The sequence below is a fragment of the Lithobates pipiens genome, unplaced genomic scaffold (assembly GCF_037356315.1).
Source record: "Lithobates pipiens isolate NorthernLeopardFrog02 unplaced genomic scaffold, aLitPip1_a1.2 Scaffold_16, whole genome shotgun sequence".
NCBI classification, from domain to species: Eukaryota; Metazoa; Chordata; class Amphibia; order Anura; family Ranidae; genus Lithobates; species Lithobates pipiens.
This window is the reverse complement of record NW_027507748.1, coordinates 608,002,627-608,021,966: the sequence shown is the minus strand read 5'-3', so window position 1 is coordinate 608,021,966 and position 19,340 is coordinate 608,002,627. Positions and strand designations below refer to the sequence as shown.

Genomic DNA, 19,340 nt, shown 5'->3' with positions numbered 1-19,340 from the left:
ACGAAAGCAAGTCTTATTTCTAAGTCCGCCAAACTTTTGGGAAGAAAAAGTCCGCTGGAGCCCACACACGATCTAATTGTCTGGCGGACCATAGTCCGATCGTGTGTACACGGCATTAGACTCCCTGAGATTGGAGCACTGCAGAAGGGAAGTGTTGGACCACTGGAGTCCCCTGCGTTTTGTGAGCAGTGATCTGGCTCTCCAGGATCAGCGTTTACAATAATTCCATATTTTGTGGTTGTTCTTTATCTTGACTGCATAACAAGTAAAAATGTTTTCCTTCAATTGAGCTTTAAATCTGGTTATTGGTGTGCTTCATTGCAGTCATTTGGCTTTGTACTTCATTATTGAATAAACATGTAAGTCCTGTTTACAATCAAAACATCGTTTTATTCAATGCTTTTCAATGATTTTTTGAATCAACCTTCCCTTTGTGGTAATGCAGAGGAGATGCCATATAAGGCAGCATTTATGTTCTAAGATAGATCTGCCATGAAGTCACACTATACAGTAAAACCTCTGATTGTGAGTATAATTCATTCCAGAAGCATGCTTGTATTTCAAAGCACTCGCATATCAAAGCGAATTTTCCTATAAGAAATAATGTAAACTCAGATGATTCATTCCACAACCATCCTTCAGTTTATAGTCCATATAAAAATATTATAGCAATGTGATAGGTTGTGTAACCATAAAATGTCCATCCACAAATGGCCATCCACAAGGGGATTAGAAGTGAAATCCAGCAGGAGCTACAGAGTATAAGGGTCCTTTCACAGGGGGCGGATCAGTGCTGATCCGCCTGCTCAGTGGGGATTGTCGGAGCGATCTCCGCTAAGCAGGAAGATGACAGGTCGGTCTCTGCACACTGCGCAGGGATGGACCTGTCACAGCGCCACTCTCCCCTATGGGAGATCGGGTGACGACAGACCGCAGTGTCCATCGTCACCCAATCTGATGACGAACCCGTCACACTTTTTCAGATCGGAGCGTGTCGGATGTCAGCGGACTTGTCACCGCTGACATCAGACGCTCCATAGACTTCTATGGAGCATCCGTTCAGGTCCGCCTGAAAAACTGACAGGCAGACCTGAACGGATCGTCCGTGTGAAAGGGGCCTAAAAGAGAAGAGGGGCCTCTAAGTGTAGCAATATGGTTACGTTTAATGAAGGGAAAACATTTAGCAACTCACATGGTTGATGATTAAAATAGACACATCTAAGTATGCAGGCATCCTCAGTAAAGCTGTCCACCGTCGGCGCTCACCGCTGTCAGTCTTCAACCGTGCCCAGGAAGACTACCCTGCAGTAGAGCGATCTGAAAGTGAGACTTGAAGGGCTCATGGAGCGCAGCATGGGAGGGATGAGGTTGATGGCGGTGCGGAAGATGGTCTATGTGGACAGCTTTACACCGAATATCTGCGTACTTAGATGTGCTTCTTTTAATCCTCAACCATGTGAGTTGCTAAATGTTGTACCTTCATTAAATGTAACCATATTGCTACACTTAGAGGCACCTCTCTTCTTTTTATACTCCGTTGTGACTTTATGCTACTCTTATATCAAGACATCGCTTGTATAGCAAATCAAAAGAGGTTTCTTTACAGTGAGAGCTGTGAAAATGTGGAATAGACTCCCTCCAGTGGTGGTTCTGACCAGCTCAGTAGATTGCTTTAAGAAAGGCCTGGATTCTTTCCTAAATGTACATAATATAACTGGGTACTGACATTTTATAGGGAAAATCTGATTGCCTCTCTGGGGATCAGGATGGATTTTTTTTTTTACCCCTGCTGTAGCAAATTGGATCATGCTCTGCTGGGGTTTTTCGCCTTCCTCTGGATCAACTGTGGGTATAGGATTGGGTATATGGGAGTGTATTTTTTTTGTTTATTATTTTATTTTTTTATTTTTTAGGGTTGAACCAGATGGACTTGTCTTTTTTCAACCTTACTATGTAACTACAGTGCCTTGCAAAAGTATTCACCCCCACCTTGGCATTTTTCATGTTTAGTTGCCTCACAACCTGGAATTAACATGGATTGTTTGAGGATTTGCATCATTTCATTTACAGAACATGCCCACAACTTTGAAGATTTTTTATTTTTTTTTATTGTGAAGCAAACAACAAATAGGAAAGAAATAACAGAAAAAGTCAATGTGCATAACTGAAAAAGAAAAAACAGAATGGGGTCAATGGCGCTACCTATATCCCAAAGAGTGATCTACCGGGTCACTAGTTATATGGCTATGTAAGGCAGATTTACTAGATGGGGTATGTAGTAGTGAAAATTCACAGTGGTAATTTTATCCGCTAGTACCCTTGCCATGACCTGTGTTTAAGGGTAGGATAGTATAAGATCCACCTGTGTGAGGACAGATCTTATATTAATACAGAAGAAGGTGAGTCTGCAGTGCTTAGACTGAATGGGGAGCATAAACCAATCAAGTGAAGTGATATCGGGAGATCCCCTCCCCCAAGACAAATATGTATGTTTAAACAGTGAAAAAAGTAAAAACAAATAAATGTAGTGAAATGGTAAGTCCAAATCTTATTCATGTGTGAGAAAGATATATACCCAATAAGCAATCCACGTGATGTTATTAAAAATTGTCCAAGCGCCAACAAGTGGCATATAAAAGTGCATCAAAAATTGCACAAAGAGATTTGTTACAAAAAGATATATACGCAAAAAAAAGTATATTGCAGGTGACTTTAGTGCTTGCAGTTCTTTGCAGGTGACTTGCGTGCGCCCCCTCATAGGTCCCCACTCACCAGCTTCTTTAACCTCTGCAGGGATGATACGCATGTAGATCCACACTCTTATCCGATTTTTCCAGGTCTCATCCTCTGCAGGCTCTTGGGTGTCCCTTGATCTCCAGGCAGTTGCAAATACACACAGGTGTGTTCCTCTTAAAAAAGAGATAGTGGCTCCCATGGTGTAGTACCAAAAATGTTACATTTATTAAAAGTTTAAGGACAATATAAAAAAAAAAAATAATCAAATCCATACAACATGGCTGTTCCTAGCATGAAACAAACCACTGGCTTGTGGATAACAAAAGATACCAGAGCCGGGGTTTCGCAGAATGCGCTCCAGCTGCGTTCCACCCAACGGCTCTAGTTCCCGTAAATGACGTAGTGTGCGTAGCTCCGCCTTATGCATTTCGTCATGGACGTCTGAGGTGGAGACGACTCCAGCTCGGTTATCTTTTGTTATCCACTTCCAGTGGTTTGTTTTATGCTAGGAACATCCATGCTATATGGATTTGATTTTATCATTTTTTATATTGTTCTTAAACATTTTTGGTACTACACCATGGGAGCCGCTATCTCTTCTTTTTTTTTTTTTTTTTTTTTTTTATATAGAAGGAACACTGTAAGGATAATCTTACCACTGTGAATTTTCACTACTACATACCCCATCTAGCAAATCTGCCTTACATAGCCATATAACTAGTGACCCAGTAGATCACTCTTTGGGATATAACTATTCACCCCCCCCCCCCCCAAGTCAATACTTTGTAGAGCCACCTTTTGCGGCTATTACAGCTCCAAGTCGCTTTGAATAAGTCTCTATGAGCTTGCCATCTTACCACTGGGATTTTTTCCCATTCCTCCTTTCAAAACTGCTCCAACTTAGTCAAGTTGGATGGTTTGCACTGTGAACAGCAATCTTTAAGTCTGACCACAGGTTTTCTATTGGATTGAGGTCTGGGCTTTGACTAGGCCATTCCAACACATTTATATGTTTCCCCTTAAACTACTCAAGTGTTGCTTTAGCAGTGTGTTTGAGTTCATTGTCCTGCTGGAAGGTGAAGCTCCGTCCTAGCCTCAAATCACACACAGAGTGGTACAGGTTGTGCTCAAGGATATCCCTGTATTTAGCACCATCCATATTTCCCTCAACTCTGACCAGTTTGCCAATCCCGAATGCTGAAAAACATCCCCACAGCATGATGCTGCCACCACCATGTTTCACTGTTGGGGTGGTGTTCTTTGGGTGATGTGATATCTTGGGTTTGCGCCAGGCATAGCATTTTCTTTGATGGCCAAAAAGTAAAATGTTTGTCTCATCAGACCAGAGCACCTTCCTCCATACATTTTGGGAGTCTCCCACATGCCTTTTTTAAACTCAAAATGTACCATTTTGTGTTTTGCTGAAAGTAATGGCTTTCTTCTGGCCACTCTGCCATAAAGCCCAACTCTATGGAACGTATGACTTATAATCCAGTCAATGCTGTGGAACTCTGCAGCTCCTCCAGGGTTACCTTAGGTCTCTGTGCTGCCTCTGATTAATGCCCTCCTTGCCCGTTCCGTGAGTTTTGGTGTGCGGCCGTCTCTTGGCAGGTTTGCTGTTGTGCCATGTTCTTTCCATTTGGTTATGATAAATTTTGATAAATTTGATGGTGCTCCTAGGAATCATCAAAGATTTGGATATTTTTTTATAACCTAACCCTGACTTGTACTTCTCAACAACATTTTCTCTTACGGTTTGGAGAGTTCCTTGGTCTTCATGGCAGTGTTTGGTTATTGGTGCTTCTTGCTTAGGTGTTGCAACCTTTCAAAAAGGTGAGTATATGTAATGACAGATTGCACACAGGTGGACATCATTTCACTAATTATGTGACCTCTGAGGGTGATTGGTTGCACCAGAGCTTTTTATGGGCTCCATAACATAGGGGGTGAATATATACGCACATGCCAATTATCAGTTTTTAATTTCTTAAAAATAGTTTTATGTATATATTTTTCTAATTTTACTTCACCAATTTAGCCTATTCAGTTCTGATCCATCACATATAATTCAGATAAAAACAAAAATTAACTAATGGCTGTAATGTAACAAAAAAGGTAAAAAGCCAAGGGGAGTGAATACTTTTGCAAGGCACTGTACTGTAAACGCTCTCAAACCAAGGTTTTACTGTACTTGAGTTGGGCTGTAGAAACAAGTGAGTTGTGTCTTCTGAACTGAAGCTGAGGCTTTTATTCTGTTCACAGAATACAAGGTGTGCAGGGAATGGACAAGGGGAGAGGAAAGGATGGGTTAATGACAGGATCCTTTCACTGTATGATAGCTAGTGTCATCTAGTTCTTGGGTGCATTTCTAAGCTATAATACCTAGTTCCAGGGTGAAGGAAGCTGTATCTTTGCAGAGGCACCCACGTGGGATGCAAGGCTGTCCATCATGCTTGTAATCTGTAAGCAGAATACAAGGTCTTTTATGAATGGATCGGGGAGAAGAGAAGGACATAAACAGGATCTCTTCCCCGAATGAGAGCCTCAGCTTTCATACATACCCACAGTGCTGGAAGTACAAGTAGCATTTGTCCACAGCCGAGTCAGTGTACAAGTTTCCTTGTAGAGTTCCACTTTAAGTAATAGTAGTTACTAACGGAACTTCCAGTCTAGCTGGAACTGAGCAGAGCACTTCAGAGCTGAATGAGATTTAAATGTTAACATATGCCAGGCTGCCGCTGACTGACTCATCCCTGGCCATGGAGTAATTAATGAGCAATCTCGGCACACTCTACTGACTCATGTATAGTGAAATGACTTCACTAGTGTGTAAAACCACATAGGGCTCTGAGAGTAACCATTTTAATGGTGATGGAAAATACCTACTTTATTCTTCCTGGCATCCTTCCCAGTCCTGTATGTGAGTTACACATCACAAACCATACACAAAAACGTGGACAGAGCGATTGATGATTTAATGTCCTCCTCATTGTCTTCTGATGAACATTAGAAGTTCTCTAACAAAACAATGCATAAAGGGAACACTGAGTGTATGTGACATGAGCTGGGCACCATGACTGGTCACAGATGGATGCCAGTATGGCCTCAGGCTGCAGTGCCTTCCCTCATAGACTCCGCAGCCAATTCCATGCTGAGATACTGCCTTCTGAGTTTTCAAGGAAACCTGGAATGAGAAAATATGTAAGCTGACATTTCTTAACTCTCACTTCCTGTTCTGGCGATGGAACTGGAAGTGAAAGAAAATCTCCCCAACGGGATACAGATGGCAATAAAAAAAAAAAACTGACGGGTTATAACCTTCCCTTACGCTATCCAAGATGGAAAAAAAGTTTTGCCTTCAGTTCTACTGTAAACTAGTTGAATTAAAATAAATACAGATGCAAAAAATGATTAAGGCTCCATTCACACTTGTGTGCACTTGGTTACCTAAAGTCGCATGACAAGTCAGAGCCAATTTATTTCAGTGGTAGCCGTTCAAATTTATGCGACTTAAAGTTGCAGCAACCTAAAAAAGGTTCCTGCACTACTTTTTTTTAATGTCATGTGACAGTGGCACTAATATGCAGCACTGATGATGTGTGGACTGTGTCAATATTTATTTATTTTTTATTTCTTACATAGCTTTCTTTGGGGGAAGGGGGATGTGGACGTTGTCAGTGTTTTTTTATTTTTTTTATTTTTTTTATTATTTTTACAATTTTAACCTTTTCAATATTTATGTATTACAATTCCTTTTTTTTTTGTTTGCCCTGTTGGGGGGTGGCTTTGGTGAGATATCGGGGGTCTTAAATCCCTGACATCTCTCTTTTGAGACAGGGAAAGGGTCTGAGGACACAGATTCCTCAGTCCTTTTCTCAGAAGCCTCAGCTGCACTGAAGATGAATGGACAGGAGACAGCGGCTCCTCTCCATTCATAAACTTAAGCATTGTAAACATAGTTTATGATGATCAGTGACAGTTATGAATGAATAGAGATCAGTGATCACTGTTCATTCGGAAAATGAAGGAGCCAGTAAATTACACATCTACCGGCTCCTTCCTCCGCTCTCCATCCTGACAGATTGAGGATGGAAGGGGACCAAGGAGCATTGAGGGGGATTGGAGGAGAATGTGGGGGACAGTCAGGGGCAATCGGTAGGGTACTGGGGGTGAGTTAAAATCTCTGATCTCCCTGTATAGATTTCAATAAAGCAGCTGAAAGCCACAGGGTGGGCGGGGTAAGAGGAGGAGAAGCGGCTGTCAGCTGCTTTATTGAAATCTATACAGGGAGATCAGTGATTGTAACTCCTCCCCAGCACCACACTGATCGTCCCTGACTGTCCAGGTATCGGATTAAGCATCAAAGCATTTGCCCAAGTACAAGTACTCAGACAAATGCTTGGTATCGGCAAGATACTAGTATTGGTATCAGTGCAACCCTAATATGCGCTAAAGCATGCTTGTTATACTCACTGTGGAACCTAAGGGGTTGATCCTCTGCATTGTGTATAAAAGGGCCTCCTCTTCTTTAACTGACCCCAACCCATCTACTGATAGAACAGAGCATTAGGAGTCAGGCTGCACATGCTCAGTTTGGTTTGTATTGCTAGAGAGTTTTTTTTTCCCCTTGGTACAGTACATGTGATCATGTGAAGGGTTTCGCCAGATGGGTAGTGATGCTTCTGGACTGCTGAGACTTGCTTATACCTATGCCATCTGGAGACTTCTGGGGGTAGTTGTGGGATACCAGTTGAGCAGGATTATCCAGCAGGCTGTGTATAACAGGAGGCCAGGAAAACTGCAACATAGACAGCAATAAGTTTATTTTTATTTTTTTATTTTTTTTGTGGCAAAGTAGGCCTTTCATCATTTTCTATTTCCCTGTTGAAGATTTTCCCTCACTTGTGGTCATCCTGCCGACAGTTTAAAGGATATGTTCACCTTTTGTAACATGTCATGTCATGTCTTATAACATTTTACTAAAAAGCACCTGCCCGCACTTTCCAATCAGCAGGTGGGAGACTTTCTCCCATGTCTGCTGTAACAATTGAAAAAAAGCGTGGCTGTGTAGGGCTTTGCCAACACAGCCGCGTCATTCATTCACAGAGTTCTGTAATTGAATGAACTACAAGTCCCCTCTTCCACTGTGGCAGACAGCTTGTAGTTCTAACTGAAATGCGAGGGTTCTGATGTGGGCCCTTGTAGTTCATTGATACCGTCTGCCCATATGGGAGGTACAGGCAGACAGCTGTACTGAGTGTCTGCAGGAGCCTGGCATTGCACACACAATCTGCTGATTGCAAGTGCACAATGCTCTGCAGACTCCTGAATAAAAAATATATACATTTTTATACTTGCAAAAAAAGTGTGCATTTATTTATTTTTATTTTTTTAAGTCCAGGCTCACGCTGATGCGGTGCAGGATTTGCAGCGATTACTGTGCATTTCCCACACCGCATCACAATCAGGGCCAGATTAAGAACATCATGGGCCTGGTGCTGAGGATTTTGGTGGGGCCTTTTATAAACAATAAATAAATAAAAACAATTTTTTGTTATAACAAATTAAATTAAAGAGAGAGAGGGAGGATGAGAGAGAGAGAAAGGGGATAAAATAGGTGTGAGGGGTAAGGGAGGGAGGATGAGAGAGAGAGAAAGGGGATAAAATAGGTGTGAGGGGTAAGGGAGGGAGGATGAGAGAAAGAGGATGCACATGAGCACGTGTGGGAATGACATCAACGCAGCCTGGCCAAAGCAAGTGACCGAAGGCACAGAACCCAGAAAGAAGTCCAGGTGAAGATGGACGTGCCCGGGCCCCGCCGGACTGATCACAGCACAGCACTGGAGGGCTCAGTCTGACAATTTAAGTGTACCCTAATGTGCTAATATGCTGGGCATACTTGTACATTATGGCATAACCTACCCCAGGGCCTCTAAAAAGTAGTAATGTTATAAAAGTTTACTACCGCTTTAATATCACAGGAGCCTCTCATGGGGCCCCCTACTGACCCTGTGGCCCTTGGGCAGTGCCTAAGTACATAGTTGTCAACATTTCAACAATATTTTCAGGGACGCTCTTTACAAGTGCTATATTTAGAGTAGCTGACATCCCGTATGTTCCTCTATACATCACAATAGTAATTACAAAATTAAATAAGTACTAATAATGGGGCAGAATAAATATGAGGACTGTGAGATTTCCTTTAGTTGGACTGACAAGTGTGCCCATTCTAGAGCTGGTAACATTGAGGATATTCAGTATAATTTTAAAGAACAGTTTTTGTGGGTAAGAGGCATAGGGGAGGAGTATGGATGGTATAAAAGTGGGAAGTATGTGCAGGTGAGGGAGAGGAATGTGGAGGGTCTAACAGTGGGCACTATGTACATGAGAGGAGTGTGAAGGGTATGACAGTGGGCAGTATGTATAAAAGAAGCATGTGGAGGGTATCACAGTGAGCAATATGTACAGGAGAGAAGTGTGGAGGGAGGGTATGACGGTGGGCACTATGTATAGGAGAGGAGTATGGAGGGTATGACAGTGAGTAGTATGTACAGGAGAGGAGTGTGGAGCGTATGACAGTGGGCATTATGTATAGGAGGGAAGTGTGGAGGGTATGACAGTGGGTACTATGTATAGGAGAGAAGTGTGGAGAGTATAACAGTGGGCACTATGTATAGGAGAGGAGTATGGAGGGTATGACAGTGAGTAGTATGTACAGGAGAGGAGTGTGGAGCGTATGACAGTGGGCATTATGTATAGGAGGGAAGTGTGGAGGGTATGACAGTTGGTACTATGTATAGGAGAGAAGTGTGGAGAGTATGACAGAGGGCACTATGTATAGGAGAGGAGTGTGGAGGGTATGACAGTGAGCACTATGTATAGGAGAGAAGTGTGGAGAGTATGACAGTGGGCACTATGTATAGGAGAGAAGTGTGGAGAGTATGACAGTGGGCACTATGCATAGGAGAGGAGGATGAAGTGATCTGGGAAGGAAAAATGTAAAGGTTTGTGGAAGGATGTTTAGGGACTGCGTAGTGGTTAAGCGGGCCATACATGGATTGAAATTACACCAATTAAGCAGAGACCAGCCATAGTCGATGTATGTATGGGCTAGCTGGTTTTACACAAGTCAACCTATTAACCGACTTGAGTACAACCAGCCTGTCAGGTTTTCCACAAAACAATCAGTGCTGCCAGCTATAGTTAGCAACACTGATCATTGTATTGACTGGCAGAACACAATAACACTGCGGGAGTGATTGCCCCATTCACAGGTCAGCAGGTGAGAGGGTGTGTGGGGACAGGCTGGGGAGAGATACTAGTCAGTCCCTGGGTAGACACTGGTTAGTATCAGAGCCAGATACACACAGGTTACATACGCCACGATCATTAGAGCGAGAGCAATAATTCTAGCACTAGACCTCCTCTGTAACTCTAAACATGTAACCTGTAAAAAAATTTAAAGCATCGCTTAAACACACAACAAAAAATTGTGCTAACTTTTGTGTTTTTTTTTAATGAATGAAACAGTTTCTTTCCAAAAAAAAGTTTGAAAAATTGCTGCGCAAATATCCTGTAACATAAAAAGTTGTAAAGACCACCATTTTATTCCATAGGGTGTCTGCTAAAAAAAATGGCTTGATATGGATTGCTTTTGACGTTATAAATAGAGACACTTCAAAATAATTTTTTTACTGGACAGTTTAGTTTACCTTTTTCTTATCATTGCTTCACTGTATGCACTTTATGGATTGAGACACACCCTGGATTTTTATTGCATTTTTTATTTATTTTCATTGTTTGAATCTTATCCGTAATTTTAGTATTTATTTATTTTTCACTATTTGCACTTTATTTGGAATATTTTATTATCCTTATTTGGAATATTTAACCATTCACATTACACTGGTTTGAACATTGTCTGATTGGCACTGATGCACTTTAAAAGGTGCACACTTGAAGAAATTGATTCTGAATAGTCACATATAGCTACTTTTGTATTTGCGTGATATTATTTATCATCATTTGTCTATTTATTGAATTGATTTAGTATTTTTTGTGGAGCGCAACACCATTTTTCTATTCAATATATAATGCTTGAGGGTTCTGAGTAATTTTCTAGCATAAAAAAAATGATGATTTTTACATGTAGGAGAGAAGTCTCAGAATGGGCCTGGGTGGCAAGGGGTTAATTATCATAAGTAATATACAAATAATTATTATCAGCACTGTGAGTTCATCCTCTCAGTCTGCTGCAGAGTGTTCCAGCTTGTATTTAAACTGGCCGCTCTGTATGTAGCTTCTGACAGGCTGTGCAAGGAGCCCCATATCTCCGGAACCATAGATGATAGCAGCCCCATATTTTAACCAGTGCTGGAGTGGGTCTTTAGCTACATACCCCCCAAATGTGTCTCTGTGACTCCTGGTCGCCGAGCTACAATCCTCAGTCAATCTTTTTTTTTATTTATTTTTATTTTTTACTTTTTTGAGGGCAAATGGGCCTATCTTGAGAAAGGGGCCTGGAGCTGCAGCTCCAATAGCCCCTATGTTAATCCAGCCCTGATCACAATCGCACTTCGTTCATGCAAACTGCTGAGGTTTTCAATGTTAAATGAACAACACCACAAAAAAGGGTTGCAAAACGCAGTGCAGTTGGCTGAATTGGATCGCATGAATGTGAACACTGTCACTATTTCTGCTGTCAGAAAAAACGCTTCTGTTTAGACACGTTTATATCCACTGGGATTAATGCGCTTAAATGTATATACATGTGTTAGGTGCATTTAAGTGTGTTTACAGGATTTTGCATGCATACATGTGCTATAAATTCAGGATCTGTACTACTTTGAATGCCTCTCTGCTTTATTATACCAAAATGCACAGTGTTTACATGTGTGGGTTGGGATGTGATAAAACTGCTCTACAAGGCCAGGTAGAAACACGTTAATGTACTAGTATGTTTTTGGAATGAATGAATTTACAAGATTTCTCAGAAAAGCCAGTTCCTGCACCTGGTAAGATTTGGACATGTAACGCCACATTGCAATTTACAGCACTGTCACTTGGCTACCGGTTTGTCCCATGAAGAAAGGAAATCACGGAGGCCCTTGCTATCAGATGCTTCCTGGATGTCACGTATAGGGGATATGTTTGCTCTCAGAGTAGAGGCCATGGTACTAGTGACAGATGTCTCTGGGATCAGTTACTCCTCCATCTGTTTCCATGAAATGACAGCAGATGATCATATGCTGAACTCATGGTGACACCTGGCTCTCTAATTATCAGTCTTTTACAGTAACTAGATTCACTCAGAAAATCAGAAAAACGTCTAGATATATTCAAGTATTCATCAAGGTCCATACCACCAAGTCCAGGACCCTTTTGTCTGTTTTGTGTGCATGGTTGTTGTTGTTTTTTGTTTGGTTTCATTGATATTAGCCGCCATGTTTTATACACCATATGTAGGTTAGAAATTCAAAAATCTATATTAACTCATATGTTTGTGTGTATTTGGGTTCAACAAACCTTTATACCTTTTTGAATAATTTTACTGTGAAGATGTCTTTTCCATTCATTAGAGAATATGAATCTGGTCTTGTATGTATGGCATGACACTTAATTACTCTGTTTGCCTTGGCAGGTTGGTCAGGGTAACAGTCCTACATGACTATGTTGGTTGTAGGACATTCGAGGTGCCCCTTTCAGCAGCTTTGGGGGACATCAAGCAGCTTATCTACAGAGAAACAAATTTTCCTGTCTCAGAACAGCGTCTCTCGATCCACGACAAAAAGGTGAGTCGCAAAACAATCGTATAACTTTTAACTTTTTATATTTATAGTCGTGTTCTATGATTTCCACAGCTGAAGCAGGTTTGTGTGCTGGATTAAAGGTTACCGTGGTTCATGTGGCCTTACTGAACTCGAGAGGGAATTTTTTGAAAAATGATGTTGAAGATGATTGCTGTACAGTGAGACCCCAGTATCTCAGGACAAGCCATCTAACTAGAGTCCGTTGAGTTAGCCAAGTTAGGCCTCATGTACATTTCTTCTGGTAAACAGAGGTTTAGGAGTGGTTTGGGAGTTTTTTTTCAGCTGCCCCTGAACTCTCCTCTGTTATATTATCAGTACACAGCGTAGTTTTTAGTCATTTCTAGGTAGTTGAGTTTAAAGACTTTTTTTCGACCGCAAAAATAAAATGGGTTCAAGACAGAAGTTCAGAGGTATTTGAAATGGCAAATGCTTGTAACTGCTTGTAAACTCATGTAAAAGCTGTAACCTGAGTTTAGGCACACTTACGTTTATAAGCGTTCCTTAGGCTTCATGTACACGGGACGTTTTTACAACCTCTTATAAACGATTTAACTTGATAGATAGTAGGCCACGCTTAAAACATCAATTTTGCCGCGCTTACATGTGTGTTTTGCTGTGTTTTCTCTTAGAAGCGTTAAAAGTTCTTTTGTTGTAAATGAAATGCGGCTAACCATGAGTTATGGCATTTAGCCGCGTTTGGTGCTTGAAATGCCTCTAAACGCGGCTTTAGCATTCCAAAAAAAGCCTCTAAACTCAACTGCCTAGAAATGACTATAAAGGACCCTGTGTACATGTACAGATAAGATAACACAGATTAGCGTTCAGGAGCAGTTGAAAAAAAATGCCCAACTGCTCCTAAACGTCTGTTTAGCAGCAGCAGCAGTGTACATGAGGCCTAAAGAGGAACATGTAAGTCTTGCAACTAGGAATGTTCATAAATGGACATCTCCACATTGAATTATTTTCTTATGTTTTAAAATACTGTTGTATCAGTTTTAATAATTCAGTATTGAATTAGGGCTGTTAGCGTAAAGTTAGGATGTTTTTATTCATTTTCAAGAAACATAGATGAGTTACAGAAAAGGGTTAAGAGGTCAAAGAAGTTGATATTATATATTTTTTTTTTTATTACATTTTTTTTTTTGTCTGCATATAGTCCTAGGTTTGTCCCAAGCTGGATATCCAATGCAAGTATTACTACTTTTCAATAAAAAAATGATTGCTAAGATTCGTTTTGAACTTTCCCCCTGCTAGTTTGGTGTTGTGTCCACATGTTTTTGATCTTAGCTTCATATTGAAAATACTGCCCTTCTGAGCCTTATTTAAACTCTTATTGTATTTAATATTTTCAGCGATATCCCCCTTTCCGTTCTTCCCTCAGAACTGGATATTTCTAAGTTCCTGAAGCCTCTCCTGATATTTTATTCCTCAGACCTTTCACCATTTTTGTTGCCCGATTGTCGACTAATTCTATCTTATCAATATCTTTTTTGTGAATTTGAGATTTTCCTGCTACCCCTTTGGCCTAACCTGCTTCTTGTAGTCACCACTATCCCATTCGGCTTTCAGTCAGCCATGCAGACAGGTTGCCCTTGCTCTTTTATTGTCCTAGATATTTCATCATGAGAGATCGAGTGCCTCCTGCAGCTTGATTAAGAAGTAGTCATAGCTTTGGTGGAGACATAGAGATGGAATTCAGGGTTTGCAACCTAAAAGCCCAACTGAACCATTAGTTTACCACGCTGCAGGTACAAAACAAAAGGTGTGCAAAGTCTTGCCGTTTTGATTCCTGTATAAAGCAATGAGGAAGGAAAAGACATCCCAGGAGCCACTCATCACACAAATCCAAAACCCTCTTGTAAAGAGTGGAAGTCGCCTCAGCCTAAACTTCATTCAGGCAACAACCCTGACATGTTTCCCCCCATCTTCTGTACATGAGGGTTTTGTGTGATGTGCGGTTCCATGGATGACTTTTCCTTCCTCATTGAATTCTATGGAGCTGAGACAATCTTTTTCTCTGCCTGCACTCCCAGCGGTTGTCAGCATATGAAGACCTACTAGAACCTGAAACGGCACCCTTAATTTCTTTATAAAGCAGCCACATAGCAGAACAGCTCATCCTCTGCCTGCATGCTGTATGATCCCTATGTAGAAGACACTATTGCTGGATAACTTGGTCTTTTGAAAAATACTGGCTGGATCACCAGGTGCAAATAAAGGGGAGAAAAGCCAGCAGAGAAAACAAATCCAGCCACAACATCTCTGGGCGTCAGTACAAGATCCTCCATTAGATACATGATTTGGTTTGGCAGCCTTCAGAAGGTGGCGCAAAATTGACCTTTTGCTCTGACAGTGTTTTTTTTTTTTGCTCTCCCTTTCTACCTGCCCTGGTGACAGCTGCACCCCCCATTTCAAGTATGGTATGGGGTTATAGGCAGACATAAAAGCCTGATTAAAATGTCATGTACGTATAACTAAAGGCAAAACTAGTAAAGTAATAGAGGGGAAATCTAATGGGGACACTAGTTTTGGTGAACTTGGGGGACAGGGGCACAATTCCCTTAATTTGCAGGAATTTTCTCTCACTTCCTGTTTTGGCTGTTAGACAGGAAGTAAAGTGAAATCTCTCCATTGGGACACAGATGGCAAACAAACTGACAGGAGAGTTATACCCTTACCTTACTGTTTTCAAAATGAAAAAAGTTTTGTCTATAGTTCAGCTTTAACGCTCCTTTAACGAAAGGAAAAAAAAACAGTATTGCTGCAGTTATGGAGACTAAGGCCGGCCAAGCACAATTTGAATCTTGGCCTGTTCAGCAGGAACTGACCGAAATTTGAACCGTTAATGGACAGGCTGAATGTGGATCAACAACGTTGTCTATCCCGGGATTGTCACAGCTGCGCATACACCGATGCACACTGTCATACACTCCTAAGACACTGATGGTGGCACCAAGCTTAAGTACGGGTGCAGCAGGTTCACCAAAGTGGATGTTTGTATAAAGAGTTGAGGTTAGCCAACCAAAATGGTTCCATCAATGCTGCAAATATGCATTAGAGCTGGTCGAAATGGAGCATGTCAGGTAAGGGCAGGCAAAAATGAGAAAGATGGTTCAGAGTGCCTTGTGATCAGTACATTACTGAAGTGGTGCTTACTGCTTATTCAAGTCTCTGACTCTCTATCAAAGCGTCAATCGGCACTCAATAACCAGACATATGAGCTCTGTTAGCAGTATGTGAAGACGGCTTCCCAATCACGAATGTCAGGTAGAACACCACAATCTCACCACCTCCGTCACACCACCACTTCCACATTCAGTTGTGCATAGTCTGTAAACCTGCTCTGGCTCATCCGTCCCTGACCCTGTATTGGGCATCTTAAGGTTCGGTTGGTTATAGCTCACTTCTCATCTATCGCCACTGCCCATGAGCTGTAATACTGGGAAGCCTCATGTGTGTGATGATGTGATACTGACGTGTTTTGTCGGTCAATGAACTCTAACTTCTCGCTCTGGACCGCTCGCTCTGAACAACCGGCCTGCAGGATTCTGTTATGATTTTCGCTAGCGGCTGCTATAGCCACTAGCAGTAATCACTGTCTTCTCCCATTGTAGATGCTCACTGCCAGACAATGGCTCGGCAGGAGGTATTCCCCTGTCAATACTGCTTGTGTTGATGGGGGAATCGTTCAAATTTGTTCAACTCGTGGTTGCAGGACAGAAATTCTCACTGTGTATGGGTGGCCTTAACCTGCCACTACTGAACTCAGACTCTGAGCAAATCAGGTATCCTTCATTTACATCTGCTTTTTAACAACATGCTTGCAAGAGTATTGAGGAGAGAGATTACCTTATCAGTCTTTTTTCTACTCCTTCACTGTCTAATCTCAGGTATTATTATTATACATGATTTATATAGCGCCAACAGTTTGCACAGCGCTTTACAACATGGGTCAAACAGTACAGTAACAATACAATTCAAAACAGGAGGGATCAGAGGGCCCTTCTTGTTAGAGCTTACAATCTAGACGGAAGGGTCAAATGGAACAAAAGGTAAAAGTGGTGGGGGATGATCAGACGGAGAAAATGAAAATACGGTTGTTAGGTGTGGGAGGGATGGGCTTCTCTGAAGAGGAGAGTTTTCAGGGATCATCTAAAAGCTAACAGAGTTAGAGATTATCGGACAGATCGGGGTAAGGAGTTCCATAGGATTGACGAGGCTCTGGAAAAGCCCTAGAGACAAGCATGGGAGGTGATGATGAGGGTGCTAGAGAGCAGGAGGTCTTGAGAAGAATGAAGAGAACGATTATGTTGGTATTTAGAGACTAGGTCAGTGATGTAGCTGGGGGCAGAGTTGTGGATGGCTTTGTAAGTAGTTGTTAGTATTATGAATTGAATTTGTTGGGTGAGCGGGAGCCAGTAGAGGGATTGACAGAGAGGAGTAGCAGACACGGAGCGATTGGTAAGGTGGATGAAACTGGCAGCATCATTCACGCTGCAGTAACCGAGGTGAGAGATGACCAGGGAGAGAATTTAAAGCTTTGTTGTGTCATTGATTAGAAAGGGGCATATTTTGGAAATGTTGGAGGTTGAGAGGGCAAGATTTGGACAGGTATTGGGACGTAGGGCTTAAAGGAGAGTTCAGCGTCCAGGATTACACCTAGGACCTCAGCATGTGGGGATGGGCTTCTAGTATCATCTGTTTGCCAAGGTTGAAGTGGAGGGGGGCAGTGTTGCTAGAAGTGAAGTGTAGTAGACGGAAGTGGCTAGGTTGGTGCAGGGCAGGGGTGTGATTTTGTCATAAAGCTGGTCAGTAGCAGAGAAGAAAAGTGTTGTGATGGCGTAGGTTTCTAAGGGGAACCATTAGGTGGTTGGTGGTAGAGGAGGTGGAGACTGATACTAATAAGGTAGTGATCAGAGAGAGAGGATAAGCATAGTTGGAGAGGTTGCACGGAGTGCATAGGTGGGAGAAAACAAGGTCCAAGGGTATTGCCTTTAGAGTATGTAGAAGCATGTATCCATTGCTTCAGGTCAAAGGAAGAGGTTAGACTGAGAAGCTTGGAAGTAGCAGGAGTGTAAGTATTAGTAGGGATGTTGAAATCCCCGAGAATGATAGTCGGGATTTTCAGAAGAGGGAAAGTAGGGTAGTCAGGCATAGAAGATTCCAGGTAGCAGAGGTGTCTGGTTGTTGGGCTGACTGTGTTTTCTATCAGGGCTTTGTAAATCACAAGACTGGGTGGGCCCAAATTCAAATCCTTTGGCAGCCAAGAAAACTCCCATATTCATTTCAATAGTGTATTTAGCCATTTGCCTGCAGTTCATCTTTAATCTGTGCTGCCCCATCTAATAATCCTCTAATTAGATATGGTTTTCTGTCTCCTCTTCATGACCTCCAGTGCACTGGACACCTGTTCCCAATCACAGGGAAGCCACTGAACGGCTGTTATAAAATAGAACATTATGGCATCCCGCCAGAGACTGAGTAATGTATTCTAGTTCAAGAGCCTCCACGGAGATTATACTAGAACTCTAGTGTCTTTGGAATTACCCATGTTGAATTTCAGCCAGTGTTTCCGTACCCCGCAATGAACTGCAGTTTGAAACCAAGTGATAATTGATGCATAACTGTTGTCTTTCATCAATTTAACACTGTTACAGTACAACTAAATCCTCTTAGAATCATTTCTACAGTATAGCACAAAGTAAATTGTTAGGGATCTCCAAAACGTTTTTAAAAAAAATGCATATTTTTCTTGCAGTACAGGACACAGGCTTTCTCAAGGGTTGGCTTTCTTCTCTTGCTCTGTGAATGTTTTTTTTCCACAATGATTCCTTAAATGCTCTTCATGCAGCTTCCGGATCGATGGACTCAGCAGATCCTTGTGGCGGGGGGGGGGGGGGGGGAATTGTACCTCGACCATACCTGGTGAAAGATGCAGGGCTGGCCTGTAATGTTGACTTGCACTGCATCCTACTTACCATTGCCAAGTAGGGCAGTGTGTTGAGTTAGTTGCAAGATGCTTTACTGGTCCAGAGCACTGGTCTATCTTGTGCAAAGCCCAATCTCTAAAGACTCCTGCATGGGTATGCTGGAGGGAAAAGCAGGGAGTGATTAATTCCCTCTTATTCCTTCAGCTGATGCAGTGACTACCAGGGCATACGCCCTTTAAACCTTAATCGCAGGGTGCCCAATTATTTCCCTTTTTGGATAAAGTAAAACCATTTCTACCCTTTCGGGTGGCATGGTGTAAGGTTTTGGATGTCTGAGGTTAATGGCGGTTTGGCGCTATTTAGTTGTCTTAATGCTCCCCCTGAGTGTTGCACTATTTGGATCAATGGGTTCACTAAATAATTTATCTTATCTGTGCCCACATCCCTGATATTCATAAACATGTATAGACAAAGGACTTTTAAGGCACCACACAATTGCAATCCTTTTTAGTACAAACAATATAGCTTTTATAATGTATATACTGTAAAGCACAATGGCATAATAATTATTTAGATATAATGGCAAGAGCAATATGGTGATAATGACCCCAGACCTAGTCTAATCACCCACTGTACTGGAGTATTCATTAGCAGACCATGGGTAAGCCCCATACAATGATAATTTTCTCCTACAGCGACTTTGATAGATAAACACGTTTCTTGGATTCAAAATAGTACACTTCTTCAGGAGCAGGGGGCAATTTTGCTCTAACACAATCCAATTCAATTTATTAGAATTCATATGCATATATTTTTTGGCATACATTCGCTGCATGTCACCCAGGCATATCCTTCACATTAGTAA

General features: G+C 41.8%; 1 protein-coding gene across 1 annotated transcript in view; it reads left to right on the top strand.

The window, feature by feature from the left end:
• SACS (sacsin molecular chaperone) overlaps positions 1 to 19,340 on the top strand; it is a 144,955-nt gene that overhangs the window by 50,692 nt on the left and 74,923 nt on the right. The window contains exon 3 of the mRNA XM_077484027.1: positions 12,377 to 12,527. Coding sequence (XP_077340153.1) covers positions 12,377 to 12,527 — 151 coding nt within the window. The remainder of the gene's footprint in view (positions 1 to 12,376; positions 12,528 to 19,340) is intronic.